The 15,096-nt window shown below is 41.9% G+C and overlaps 1 protein-coding gene across 1 annotated transcript in view; it reads left to right on the forward strand.

The window, feature by feature from the left end:
• LOC310642944 (gamma-aminobutyric acid receptor subunit alpha-2) overlaps positions 1–15,096 on the forward strand; it is a gene marked incomplete at its 3' end in the record, with an annotated part of 252,020 nt that overhangs the window by 174,841 nt on the left and 62,083 nt on the right. The window contains exons 5-6 of the mRNA XM_083366934.1: positions 6,463–6,683; positions 12,417–12,499. Coding sequence (XP_083223060.1) covers positions 6,463–6,683; positions 12,417–12,499 — 304 coding nt within the window. The remainder of the gene's footprint in view (positions 1–6,462; positions 6,684–12,416; positions 12,500–15,096) is intronic.

A 15,096-nucleotide genomic window follows, 5' to 3' on the forward strand; every position in this document is an offset into this window, starting at 1 on the left:
GTCTCTAAAAGGTTCGCCATCACTGCTATAAGTTCTCCTGCTTGGTCCCTTCCAGCTCTATTCTATTCTAAATTCTAAAGGCAAAGTAAGAATCTTAAATAATCAATGTTGATCAAAATATATATGGCATGTGTTAATAATCCATTATAACAGCCTTCATCCATTGCTTTTATTTCTATAACAGGACCTTTCTTGGTTGTAAAATATTAACCACTAAGAAAATCTCTATAATCCCTCTTTGAAAAATAAATCTGTTTGCTTTGGAAATCTGTTTTATAGGATTTTAATTTATAATTTCATTTCTGTGTCTTCCACTACAGAGAAAAAAGTATGGTCATCTAGTATGGACAGAAGGAAGTACTTAGCAGACAAAGTTCTAATCAGGGAGATCTCAGCAGTAGTGATAATAGAAAAGGATGGAGAAAACCCTGACTCCAAGTAAAAGGGGTGGAGGGAATCTGATCTCTGGGTTTTAATAGAGACATACTATGGTCCTGGAAATCTACCTCAAATATCATCATAATGGCACCTGCAGGTTATTTACCCAAAACATGATAAAACGCTATTGTGATAGCTTCTACCCTAATAGGATGCTTTCCAGTACAGGTTCATCAGGGTATAGGGCAGAATCTTTTCAAAATACTATAGTCCCCATATAAATTTCAAATATGATCAAGAAACTCCTGAATTATTTATTTATTGGTGGATTTTATTTTATTTTTTTAAAAAAATTGCTTAGCAAGGATTTTCTACCCACCTTGCTGTATTTAGTTGACTGTCATATTGAAACATTTTTTCCACTACAGGAGTACACAATAGATGTTTTCTTCTGCCAAAAATGGAAAGATGAAAGGCTAAAATTCAAGGGTCCCATGAACATTCTCTGACTGAATAATTTAATGGCCAGCAAAATTTGGACTCCAGATACATTCTTTCACAATGGAAAGAAGTCAGTAGCTCATATGTGTTAATAATCCATTATAAGAGCCTTCATCCATTGCTTTTATTTCTATAACAGGACCTTTCTTGGTTGTAAAATATTAACAAGTATGTAAGTAAATCAAACATGGGAAAAATATAACCCTCTGTCCACAAACATCAACAGTATCATAATTGTTTTTATTTTGAAAAAGAAATAAAAATTTCCTTTTATTAAAATATTTAAAGGAAACAAAATAATCAAACAGTAGTTTGTCATTCTACTTTACATTTTTTCCCCAGGTAAATAGGAAATGAAAAGATTATTTAGATCTATTTTTGATTTGCTTGTGATATGAAGGCCCACCTCTTTTGTTTCTAAATTATGGGTTCTTATAATTTCCTGTACATATCTACAAATATCTATTCCTAATTATCCAAATAAAGGTCCTTTTTATACCATAAAAAGATATTGAAATCATGTCAGTCCATCACTTCTACATAACCAATTTCTTACAAACAGACTGAATGTGGCTGTTCTTTTGAGGCACAGAATTTCATTTCTGTAAGGGCTCCCTAGAGGACTATCATTTTGGCCAATGCTAAATAGAATTCTGTTATCCATTACTATATGTCTTATGTTCTTATTTACACCTAAGCAAAGTATATCTCCAATACTGCCAAGTGCACTCCCTCCCTGCCAATTTAGACTTTTAAAAAATATGTTTCATGCTATCATGTGCTGCAACAGCACATCACGGCTCTAGTGTCCAGTCAATAACATAATATATGTATTAAGTAAATTATAATGCTTTCTGTTCTCTGGAGGAAAAGACTGGGATTTGCTTGAATTGTTTGTCTTTTTCATATTCCTACCTATGGTAAACTTTACATATCCATTATAGGTGGCTTATTAAATGCCTTATTAAAATCAGCATATGCTTTTTTAGGGGCAATTGGGGTATTAAAATCATGAATGAGAATGACCTGGACTGATTTGAATGCACTAGCACTTAACAGTTAAAGGGAACAAATATACTATTGAAAAGAAAATATTTAGTGATGCTAAATCTATATGAATGTTGCTTATGAAGCCATTTGACTATATCCAAGATAAATTTCATCATTAGCAGCTGATTATGACATTGAATTTTATTACACATGACAGGTATTAAATTCGGTTGTTTTCATTTTTTTTTTTTTGGGAAATCAAGAAACAGCTATGGTTTAAAAAGTGATGTATCATGATTTTCTCTGCCTTCTCTCCATTTTTCATAAGAGACAATTATCTAAAAACTCTGCTCATTCTTATTTATTTCTTCATTTTCCAATAAAGAAATTTATACTTAACATAAAATAAAACTGAGGGGGAAAACATATAGTTTGACAGGATATCACCTCCATTTTCACCAATAGAGGAACATTATCCAGGCCTGTCTTCCTGCTAGATAGATAAATGATTTGTACTGTTTAAAACAAAGACAGAAGAATCTGGGTGTAGGGCTATAAACATCTTCCTTTGGCTCCAGATTAAAAAGAAAAATTTCCAGAAAAACAAAAATCAAGACCTGGGAAAATTGAATAAGGGTATATTATTATTATTATTATTATTATTATTATTATTATTATTATTATTATTATTATTATTATTATTATTATTATTATTATTAAAATTTATATGCCGCCCTTCTCCCTAAGGACTCAGGGTGGCTCACAACAATAAAAAATTAAAAAACATAGAATACAAAGATATTATATCACCTTTTACTGTGTGACAGTTGCAGGGCTGATGTAAGAATGTAGTTGTTCTAAATTTTACACAGCGATAATAGACAATAGAAAATACATTTTTAAAAGAGGAACTTCAGTTAGAAAATGCAACATCTTACTCTTAGATTACTGTATATTTGGCAGTATTTAAGAGTAAATAAATAACATACTCAACATAGACATGCAAAAGCAAGCTCTACTTTCTTTAGAAATATCCTTGATTTCAAAGACAGCATATTTAAATCTGCCCAACAAAATTTAAGTTTGATCTTAATCTTTTTGGAGACTTACATAATGGGGAAGCTAACATAAAGGCGCCAGAACTAATTAGATGCTCCACAGTATTTCTTTATTCTTTTATTCTTATTTTACTCAACCATGGCTAAAAAGAGCTCCACCAAAGAAACAGATAGATTGAGAGATTACAGGTAGTCCTCAATTTAAGACCATTTGTTTAACAACTGTCTGAAATTACAATGGCCTCAGTAAGGGGCCTGTAAAGTATTTCTGGCTATTGGAAAATGTTGCACCACCACTCCATGGTCACATTATTGTGACCTGCATGCTTGGGAACCTGTTTGCACCTATAACGGGTTGACAAGCACCCACAATCATATGATTGCTATTTGCAATACTCTACTGGCAGGGAAGGTTGCAAGCTGCTGCTGCTTGCAAAGGGGATTCTCTCTCATTTCTGGGGCTGGTTGAAAGAACTACCTGCTGGCAGATGTCAGCTCCATGCAGTGTCGAATTCCTCCATCAGACAGATCTTGTGCTCTCTTTTTAAGAGTAAAAGGGTTGCCTACCAATGGGATTAAATTCTGTGCAGAGCTTAAATCCTTTGGGGGGGCAGCTCTTTCAATCTGTCCACTTAATGAACCAGGAGATTGCTTAATAGCTACAACTCAGAGTACTACAAGTTGATTGTTTAGCAAAGCAGTCAGAACACATCTTGTTTAACAACCACTTTGCTCAACACCTGAGATTCTGGTCCTAATTGTAGTGTAAGTTGAAGACTACCTGTACATGCCATCAAATTGGTGTCAACTCTTAGTGACAATCTGTCCCTGGTCTTTCAGGTCTTCTAATACCATGAGAGTCTGTGTTGTTGCTTGTCATCCCCTTCTCTTTCCTTTCATTTTTCTCAGGATTAAAGCATTTTCTAGAGAGCCAAATTGTCACATAATGTGTCTGAAATACAATAATTTGAACCAGATCATTTATGCCTTGAATGAATACTCTGAATTGACTTGTTTCACTATTTGTTTATTTTCCTGGATGTTTACCTCAAGAGTCTTTTCCAAGATCAAAATTGAAAGATCAATACTGTTCCTACCCTGCTTCTTCAAAATTAAAATTTTGCTTCCATAGTCACAGGGAATATCATTGCTTGTACTATTTTGATCTTTTTAAATACAGATGTAGCATGGCATCTGAGGACATTTTCCAAGGACTTCATGGCTGCTCTATCAAGTGCTAGTTTGTGACATGTTTCTTGGTTGTTTGTTTTACTGTTGATGATTGATCTTAAAAGGCAGAAGTGAGCTATCATTTCAATATCTTCATTGTCAATTCTAAAACTAGTTGTTGTACCTGTTATTTATATTTAATATTAGTTCTATTTTTATGGATGTGCCTCTTGCCAAAGAGACTCTGGGCATCTTCATAGCAATTTTTAAGTGCCCAAATGTTGCTTGCATCATTTGCTGCCATAAGGGGTGTATGGAATGCAGCACTACTACACTGCATTTTCTGCAGTAAGTTATATGAAGTGCAACACTATAATATATGACTTTTGCTGTGGTAAAGGATTTATAGAATAGCTCTGCAGAAGGTGGATTTAAAAAAACAAAAACAAAAAAGCTTTGTAATAAACACTAATACATTTTCAACATATGCAAACCTGGGGTATAGGTGTCATTAAATTGAGTCATCAGTGATTTCAATGAGCTTTCCCACAGTTGTAAAATCTGAGTTCACTTCCCTCTGTCCAGGACATGGCCTATAACCGCTGCTTGATCAGAATCTGCACAGATCCTCTCCATGACTGGTTTTCTTTCTGGGAGGAAGCTTCATGGTATCTGAAGCAGAACAACTATTATATTTTTTTTGCCTCCAAAAGAGGCACCAGGTCTTATTTTGGGGGGATGTCTTAACCCCAGGGCTTTTTATTGTCATAGAATGCCCAGAACAGAGTTCCGGTACCTTTTTTGGATGAAACCTTGTAGGGAAGGCCAAGTGGGTTGTATGACATATGTGAGTTCCAGCACCTTTTTCTTTTACAAAAAAAGCACTGCTTAACCTGCTTACCTTAGGACTGCCTCAGCCAGGCCTCCCATGCCCCAACACCTGTCGTGCTGCTGCCTGAGATCTTCTGTGACCATTTGCAGCCATATGGCACATAGCACATTGTGCTGGTGCCATCGCTCATGGCAGGAGGCTGCGTGGCTCATTGCGCCAGTGCTGCCACTCATGGCAGGAGGCCGTGTGGTGGATTGCAAGCGTTGGCATCGGTGTGACAGGCCATGCATCATCCTGCTAGGGCTTATGTTCAGGATGAATCTTATTTTCAGGGAAACACAGTAGTATCAACCTTGTTAACTCTTAAGATTCTTTTTTCCGCTATGTATTCAAAATGGACTGTATGAATACCCAATGGCTGTGTGTGTGTGTGTGTGTGTGTGTGTGTGTGTATTCTTTTGAGAGTGGGCATCAGAATTTCATTTTTAATGTGTGCCACTGTTCTTATATTCATAAAGTCCTGAAAACAGATCATGCTTAGAGTACTGTATTCTCTGAGCAATTTCAAAGCTGATGAAAAATCATTTAAGAGCTCCTATTGCTAGTGTTTGCCAGGGTCAACTGATGTCAAGAGGTTGGGGAGAGTATTAAGACAACCTATATGGACATACAAATGGATCTGTCAAGAATCATAATAATAGGGAGGTAGTTGATTATTGCGAGTATGTGCAGTCAGTGCTTACTCCATTTGACAAGCAGCATGTCTTGGGAGAACTACAGCAGAAAAAACTCATCACTTGTTTTAGGTGGAAAGAAAAAAATGGAAAGAAAACTTGAATAACTGTAGAAAAAGAGGTAGCCTCATATAAATGTTGAATAAATACTTGAGTGTTGGAGTAACTAATCCATAAGTAATCTAGATTCTGATATATAAATACCACTAAGAAAATCTCTATAATCCCTCTTTGAAAAATAAATCTGTTTGCTTTGGAAATCTGTTTTATAGGATTTTAATTTATAATTTCATTTCTGTGTCTTCCACTACAGAGAAAAAAGTATGGTCATCTAGTATGGACAGAAGGAAGTACTTAGCAGACAAAGTTCTAATCAGGGAGATCTCAGCAGTAGTGATAATAGAAAAGGATGGAGAAAACCCTGACTCCAAGTAAAAGGGGTGGAGGGAATCTGATCTCTGGGTTTTAATAGAGACATACTATGGTCCTGGAAATCTACCTCAAATATCATCATAATGGCACCTGCAGGTTATTTACCCAAAACATGATAAAACGCTATTGTGATAGCTTCTACCCTAATAGGATGCTTTCCAGTACAGGTTCATCAGGGTATAGGGCAGAATCTTTTCAAAATACTATAGTCCCCATATAAATTTCAAATATGATCAAGAAACTCCTGAATTATTTATTTATTGGTGGATTTTATTTTATTTTGTTAAAAAAATTGCTTAGCACGGATTTTCTACCCACCTTGCTGTATTTAGTTGACTGTCATATTGAAACATTTTTTCCACTACAGGAGTACACAATAGATGTTTTCTTCCGCCAAAAATGGAAAGATGAAAGGCTAAAATTCAAGGGTCCCATGAACATTCTCCGACTGAATAATTTAATGGCCAGCAAAATTTGGACTCCAGATACATTCTTTCACAATGGAAAGAAGTCAGTAGCTCACAATATGACTATGCCAAACAAGCTACTACGAATCCAGGATGATGGTACTCTTTTATATACTATGAGGTATGTGCTTTTCATTTCCTTTTCTGTTGGTATTTCCTTATTATCTTGTGTATGTCATGTACAGTAAAACTATACTGTATATTGTCATATGAACTAATTTGGTCTAGTGATTAAAGCACCAAGATAGAAACCAGGAGACTGTGAATTCTAGTCCTGCCTTAAGCATGAAAATTGGCTGGCTGACTAGGTCAGTCATTCTCTGTCACCCAACTCACCTCAAAGGGTTGCTGTTATGTAGAAAACAGGATGAGGAATGAGCATTAGGTATGTTCACCTCTTTGAATTATAGTTCATGTCGTGATCCTGTGACATATTTATCTCAATTTTTTAAATCATGTAATTATTTGCTTGCTTTGGTTGAAATGGCAGAAATTAAATTACCTACTAGTTTCCTCTCACTATGAAATATTTGCCTGGACTATGAATTCTGTATCCATGTTGTTGTGTACTGGGTTCTTTGCTTGGGCAAAGAGATGAGGCAAGTGAGTTCAGTCGGAAACATTCTTTATTTGCTTGCAGGAACCGAACTGGGGAACAGGGCTGTGAATGCAGCTATTTATACCCTGGTCTCTAGGTGGCAGCCAATAGGTTTAAAGCAACCTATTGCTGCCCTAGAAGCAGCCAATGGCGACACTGGAGATGGGTTGTCTGAGGAGCTGGGAGCCGTTAGCCAGCTTCCCTATTTAAGCAACCTTCCAGCAATCAAACCCATGTGATACACTTAGTAAAACAAAGCCCAATACATTACACCCCTCCCCCCTAGAATGTACACACATTATAGCAACAAAAGAAATAAGTACAGCAATTACAGAGTTTACAAAATACAAATAGTAGTATGCATGAGTACAGCATTGTTTCACATTTCACTAATACAGAGGCTTTCCTGACTACCAGCAATTTCAGTGACAACACAACATTACAACACAATTATTTTAAGACAAAATCCTGTAAGTACGCAGGAGGTTTGTGAACCCTTGTGGATTGCCCACCGGGCAGGGTAAACAAGGGTCCTTGAGCCCCATTCTCTGACTGCTATGGTCCTCAGAGCATGTGAATTGTTCAGCCTGGCTGCTGGTTTGAGGTCCGTGGACTGGACCCGGGTCAAAGTCCTCACTTTGTGGCCGTTCTGGAAACTGCTTCCTCAGCTGATCAATATGGCGGCGAACAACTCGCCCACCATCTAGGGCCACTTCGTATGAAAGAGGCCGGATATTTTAGTGATTTTGCCTGGCACCCACAAGTTCCGGGCCCACATTCCCCCACCCACTTGCAACCCCCTCGGAGGTCTTGGGTGAGAGGCATTTGCTGCCACCCAGTCTGGGTGCAACCTGTCCAGTTTCATGATTAGTCACCTTCCTCAGTGCAACTCTGCTGGGCTTTTGCCAGTTGCCGTGCACGGCGTGGTATGTTGACAGAGCAAAAAATCAGCCAGTCTGTGGTGCCAATCCCCAATCACTATGTGCTTCAGTGACTCCTTTGTAGTGTGCACCATTTGTTCAGCTTGCCCATTACTAGGCAGATGAAATGGAGCCGATGTTGAGTGCCTAATGTGGTTAGTCCTCAAGAAGGCCTGAAATTCTGCCGCTGTGAATTGGGCCCCATTGTAGAATACTACAATGTCCGGCAGCCCGTGCATTGTAAAGAGTTTCCTAAGCACCTGGATGGTCCTAGCAGTAGTCATATTCATGATTGGAATAACTTACAGCAGGGGTGTCAAACTCAATTTCATTGAGGGCCGCATCAGCATTGCGGTTGCCCTCAGGGGGCCAGGTGGGTATGGCCAGGGTGGGCACGGCCTATTGGGTGGGCGTGGCTAGAGTGCATATGGCCTACTGGGTGGGCATGGCCAGCTCTACATTGTTTGCATCAAGGGTGCCTATGGGAGCCTGGGCAGGAGTGGGACAGATCTGAGGGTCTCTGGCAGAAGGACGGTCTCTGGGCCAGGGCCAAGGCAGCAGGGGCCATTGCAGGGGCCATTCCCTCACTGTTTCCAGGATGGCTTCACAAGCCACATGAAACCACGTTGCAGGCCGGATCCGGCCCCCGGGCCTTGTGTTTGACATGTCTGACTAACAGCCATTTAGAGTGGCTGTCAACCACTATAAAAAATAGCTGTCCCTGAAAGGGCCCAGCGAAGTCGATATGAATCCTCGACCAGGGAGTGTGTGTCTCCTCCCATCTATGGACAGGAGCATGTGGCATTTCAGGCCTAGACTGCTGACATGTGTATCACCTATATACTTGAGCTTCAATAACTTTATCTAATCCTGGCCACCATAAATAGCTTCATGCCAATGCTTTTATCTGAACAATACCTGGATGACCTTCATGAAGTGATTGCAATACCCTGTCCCTTAATGAAGTGGGGACAATGACCCTGTTCCCCGATAGAATACAACACTTGTGAGCTGATAGCTCATGTCTACGTGTGAAGTAGCTCTGGAACTCAGGTCCAGGACTGTTTTCCAGCCACCACATGTGAACCCAGGATAGCACTCTACTTAGAGTCTTGTCTGCAGCACTTTCTGCAGCTATATCCCCAGTGTGGAGGGGAAACTCCAGCAAGTCCTAAATAGACAAAACATGGGCCACTGGGGCTGGATCTGGCTAGATTTGAGGCAGTGGAAGCCTGCTGAGGCCATCTGCATGGCCCATTTCTTTGCTGGGTTTGTGAATTAGCCTGAAACTGTAGGTCAATAAAAAGATGGACCATGTTAACATCCTAAGGGATAAGATGTGGAGTGTCTGTCTGTCTGTAGTGAATAACCTCAATAGTGGTTTTTGGTCTGTGAAGGCCATGAAGTCCCTGCCATACAACTAGTCATGGATTTTTTTTTACTCCAGCTACTATGGCCTCTTTATCAATTTGTGCATAATTACACTCTGCAGAGGACAGTGTCCTGAAATAGAAAGCAATTGGGACTTGAGTACCATCGCTCTCCAAGTGGCTTAAAACAGCCCCCACCCTGTATGGGGATGCGTCACACGCAAAGCACACTGGCATCGACTCTTTAAATTGGGTGATTGTAGAACTGGTGGACAGTAGGGCCTTCAATGCCTTAAGGCTGCTTTCATGAACATTGGTCCATTTCCATTGGTCCATTATCCAAGAGCTTGGTGTAATGGCTCTGCCACTGCAGCCTTGTTAGGAAGGAACACATGGTAAAAATTTAGGAGACCTAGGAATGCCTGAAGCTCTCCTTTTGTTTTGGGTCTGGGAGCCATCTGGATAGCTTTCAATTTTGACTCAGCAAGGTGGATGCCATCGGCATCGATACAAAAACCCAAGAATTCAGTTGAAGGGACTCCAATGATACACTTGTTTTTCTTAAGTTTAAGGCCCGCTTTGCGAAGCCGTTGAAGCACGGCTCTGAGCCTCCTTGCAAGCATCTCAGTGGACTCACCAGCAATGAGCACATCATCAAAATAGGGGCAAACCCCCAGAATGCCCTTGAGCATGCGCTCCATGATGCCTTGAAAAATGCCAGGGGGTTACGCTAACCCTGAATTGCAGGCATTTTACTTTAAAAGCCCCCCTGTGGGTTACAATAGTCTGTGCCGTGGCTGTGGCCTCGTCCACAGGAAGCTGTTGGTAGGCCTGAGCCAAATCTAACTTTGCAAAAACTGTACCCCCTTGCAGTGATGCCAGGATGTGGCTCACTACTGGCACAAGGTATGCGTGCTATTTGAGTGCTCAGTGGGTTAGGATGCTGAGCTTGTCGATCAGAAAGTCGGCAGTTTGGCGGGTCGAATCCTGAGTGCCGCGTAACAGAGTGAGCGCCTGTTACTCGTCCCAGCTTCTGCCAACCTAGCAGTTCGAAAGCATGTAAAAATGCAAGTAGAAAAATAGGGACCACTACGGTGGGAAGGTAACAGCGTTCCGTGTGCCTTTGGCGTCTAGTGATGCCGGCCACATGACCACGGAGACGTCCTCAGACAAGCGCTGGCTCTTCGGCTTTGAAACGGAGATGAGCACCGGCCCCTAGAGTTGGAAACGACTAGCACGCATGTGCGGGGGAACCTTTACCTTTACCTTAATCAGTGCAAATTCTGACCTCTCCATTGGGTTTTAGTGATGTGACTATTGGGGTTTCCCATTCACCCCCATCTACAGGCTGTAGTACCCCTTGTTCTACGAGTTTATCTAACTCAGCATCTATCTTGTGTTTAAGAGCAAATGGCACTCTACAAGGTTTAATCCTGACCAGCATTACAGTAGGATCTAATTTAAATGTTATTGGTGGACTCGTGTAATTCCCTAGACCTGAATCAAACACATGTGCGAACTCCTCGCAAACTGTCGCTAAACTCGTGACTTGCACCCGGTTGATACCGGTTACCTGGATGTCTAATGCATCAAACCAATCGATCCCAATCAGGCTCGTTCACTTACCCCATACTACAACAATGTCCAGGTGCCCCGAAAACCCCTTAAATTTGACAGCCAGTATGGCCTCACCCTTGACTGTGACTCTGGCATTCTGGAAGTTGGTCAGTATAATGTCGGATGGCCTGAGCTTGGCCCATCTCTTGCTGCGATTGCAGACAAAGTTAAATGTTTCAAGTGATATAATGGACACGGCTGAGCCTGTGTCCAGCTCCATCTTGCAAGGGACCCCTTGCAGCTCAACCTGAAGTTGAAATTCCGGCTTAATGGGGCAGCGAGCTCCCGTGCGGCAAATGCTTCTGCGACTGGAGAAAAACCCTATGCTAAACTGTCTCCTGATCGGAATGTCCGACCGGCGATTTGATTGCCGGTCCCTCTGGCGACCTCTGCAGATGGACATGATGTGACCAGTCTTCCCGGCAGGTGGCTGTCCGGAACCTACAGTCCAAATGTTGGTGGCAGCCACCACACCCTGGGCACCTAAGGAAGGGATCTGCCTTGTAAGGCATTCCTTGTTGCTTGTCACTGCAACGTTGTTGGTCGTCGTGCCTTTGGAGCATGTCAACTTCTGTGTTGTCGTTGGAGTCTTCAGCATGTTCGGCGTCCTCATGGTGGACAGGGTCCTCGTGCTGTGCTGTTTTGGCAGGCCGCATGGCTTGTACAGCCCCATTGGTTGCTTCGTCCGCCATGATTTCCTTCAGTGCATCTGGAAATGACAGAGTAACTTTGGCGAAGAGCTTTTTTTGCAACTCTCGATTCCAGAGGCCGCAGACAAGTTGGTCCCAGAGCCTCTCCTCTATGTCAGAGAACTGGCACAGGTGTGTGGCCTGCCTCAATGCCGTGATGAATTCGGATGCTGTTTCACCCTGCTGTTGAACCCTCTGTTCGAATGTGTGGTGTCAAGTGATTACTGACAGCTTGGGCTGGAAATGGTCGCCGAGCTGTTTCTTCAAGTCCATGAACTTTACAGACTCCAATGGCATCGGCGCGAACAAGTTCTCTGCGATGTCAAACGTGGCTGGGCCGCAAACACACAGGAGCGTAGCGGCCTTCAGGCCACCCTCGGCGACTTGATTGGCGTGGAGGTAGTTCTCGACCCTGGATAGCTTTATAATTTATATGTTAATTCAGTTGGTCTTTCCTAATAATTGTGAATAAAATATTTCTAAAGTTTTGACATCATAAAACTGTCCATTGAAGGAACCTATAACATAAATAAGCAAACTGCATTAAATTTATATTTAATTTAATATGTGATCTCTGTGTTGATTCAATTAATTTTTGAGAAATTGATTTTCATCATCTCTTAGCAGAAGATAACCATAAATTGGCATTTTCCCTTATAGGCTTACAGTCCAGGCTGAATGTCCAATGCACTTGGAAGATTTTCCTATGGATGCTCATTCGTGCCCATTGAAATTTGGCAGCTGTAAGTAAGATTACTAAAAATTCAGCCCCTATATGATAAATATATTATATTTTTTCATATAGACAAATAAAGAATAAAAGAGTGATAGGTTCTAAATGAGAACCTATCAAGGTCTGGAATGATTCTTGGGGAATAATAAACATGGAAGAAAAAGAAATAAATAAAAGTATACTATCAAGACTGATTTGCACTTTCACCTATATTCTGCTTCACTCGCAGCTTGACAAAGAAAAGAGAGGAGGTGGGATGGAATGCAGGGATGGGGGGAATTGCATCTGAGCATCGTCGGTTCCTGTGGAACAGTACTCCAACCCAAGGACACATTGCTGGTTCCCATAACAAAATGTGAATATGAGGGTAGCTATAATAATAGCCATAATAACTTCAGGGTCTGAGCATAAGTACCATTTATTCAATGCTGCTATAACTTTTGAACAGTCACTGAACAAATGGTTTTAACTTCAGTACTACTAGTATTATATTCAGAGTGTGAATGTCTGAACATATTAGTGTCTTGTATTACAGAACAATTTATGGTCATCACAAACTTTCCACCATGTTTCTTTCCTGTAGGCACTGTATGTAACTGATAGCTTTAAATTGCTATTGATATTTTAGGAATTTGACAGAGTTGCTTAAGATAAGTATAACTATAGATCTGTTGTAACATGGAACAGAATGTTCTAACATATTGAAGAATATATGTATATAAAATTACATTCATCTGAACACACTTAAGTTTCTTTTCATATTAAAATTAATTATCTTAATTGGTATAATCAGTGAATAGAATTGAAAGTAAAAATCTGTATAAAATAATTATATACAACTCTAAGGGTATATCAAATCTGAGGCCTAGAAGGTCAAAACTTCCTAAAATGCAATCCTGTTTTGCGTTAATCTGAAAAATAAGACTCATTCTTCTAAACAATCTTGTTGATGATTGTACTGTCAGTAGTTTTGGTGATTTAGAGTTCATTTTGGTGGGCCAAACATATGTCCCATCTCCAGTGCTTTTTTTTCCCTAAAAAATAAAGGTGCCGGAACTCTCATCTTGGTGGGTGCAGGAGGCGGGGGGGTGGGGGGCAATGCTGCTGCAGTCACAGGTGCGAAGGGTGTTGGCGACGGGCTTCCCTCCCTGGGGCCGGAGCCGGCGCGGTTGGTGCTGTGGGAGCAGCAGAGCCCACTCTATATGGCGGAGGTGCGCAATGCAGGCAGCGGAGGCGGTGCGGGCCAGGCGATGTTTTAATCTTATGATTTTAAAAATATATTTTTCTATTGTAAGTTTCCCCAAACCTCGCCATGTGGATTGCATACAAATATTATGGGCAGTCTTGTTGATGTTATCTGGGAGGAGTTTGATCCTGTGACTCTGGAGGACGTAGACAGGATCATGGGGAAGCTGAGCTCCAGCACGTGTTTATTGGACCCGTGCCCCTCCTGGCTGGTTTATGCAGCTTGGGATGGGACACGAGGCTGGCTCCAGGCAGTGATAACTGCTTCCTTGAGTGAGGGTAGTTTTCCCGCTGCCTTGAAGGAGGCGGTGGTGAGACCCCTCCTTAAGAAGCCTGCCCTGGACCCAGCTGTATTAAACAACTTTCGTCCGGTCTCCAACCTTCACTTTCTTTGTTCCTGGAGGAAGCTGATTATCTGGACCCGTACCAATCGGGTTTCAGGCCCGGGCACAGCACGGAGACGGCATTGGTCGCTCTGGTGAATGATCTCTGGTGGGCTCGGGACAGGGGTTATTCCTCTGTCCTAGTCCTATTAGATCTCTCAGCGGCTTTTGATACCATCGACCATGGTATCCTACTGTGGCGTCTCAGGGGGTTGGGAGTGGGAGGCACTGTTTTTCAGTAGTTCTCCTCCTACCTTCTGGGACGTTCGCAGTCGGTGTTGGCAGGGGGGCAGAGATCGGCCCCTGGGTCTCTCGTTTGTGGAGTTCCTCAGGGGTCGGTCCTCTTGCCTCTCCTGTTCAACATCTATATGAAGCCTCTGGGTGAGATCATTCGTGGTTTTGGAGTTGGGTATCATCAGTATGCTGATGATACCCAGCTTTTCATTTCGACCCCCAACCACCCCAGTGATGCCCTCGATGTGATGTCCGATTGCCTGGAGACAGTCCGGGTCTGGATGGGGAGGAACAGGCTTCGGCTCAACCCTGACAAGACTGAGTGGCTGTGCGTGCCGGCATCTCAGGAAATTCAGATTATTCCACCTCTTACTATGGGGGGTGAGTTATTACCCCCCGTAGATAGGGCTCGCAACTTGGGTGTCCTCCTAGATTCACAGCTCTCCTTAGAAGATCATATAGGAGCTGTGACTAGGGGGGCCTTCGCCCAGGTTCGTCTAGTGCGCCAGTTGCGGCCCTATCTGGACCGGGATGCCTTGCGTACAGTCACTCATGCGCTTGTGACCTCTTGTTTAGACTACTGCAATGCTCTCTACATGGGGTTGCCCTTGAGGACCACTCGGAGGCTTCAGCTGGTGCAGAATGCAGCCGCACGAGTTGTTTTGCAGGTCTCCCGATACTCCCATGTTACACCTCTGCTCTGTGAGCTGCATTGGCTTCCAGTTGCCCTCCGGGTGAGATTCAA

Source organism: Vipera ursinii, assembly GCF_947247035.1.
Source record: "Vipera ursinii genome assembly, chromosome: 7".
Taxonomy (NCBI): Eukaryota; Metazoa; Chordata; class Lepidosauria; order Squamata; family Viperidae; genus Vipera; species Vipera ursinii.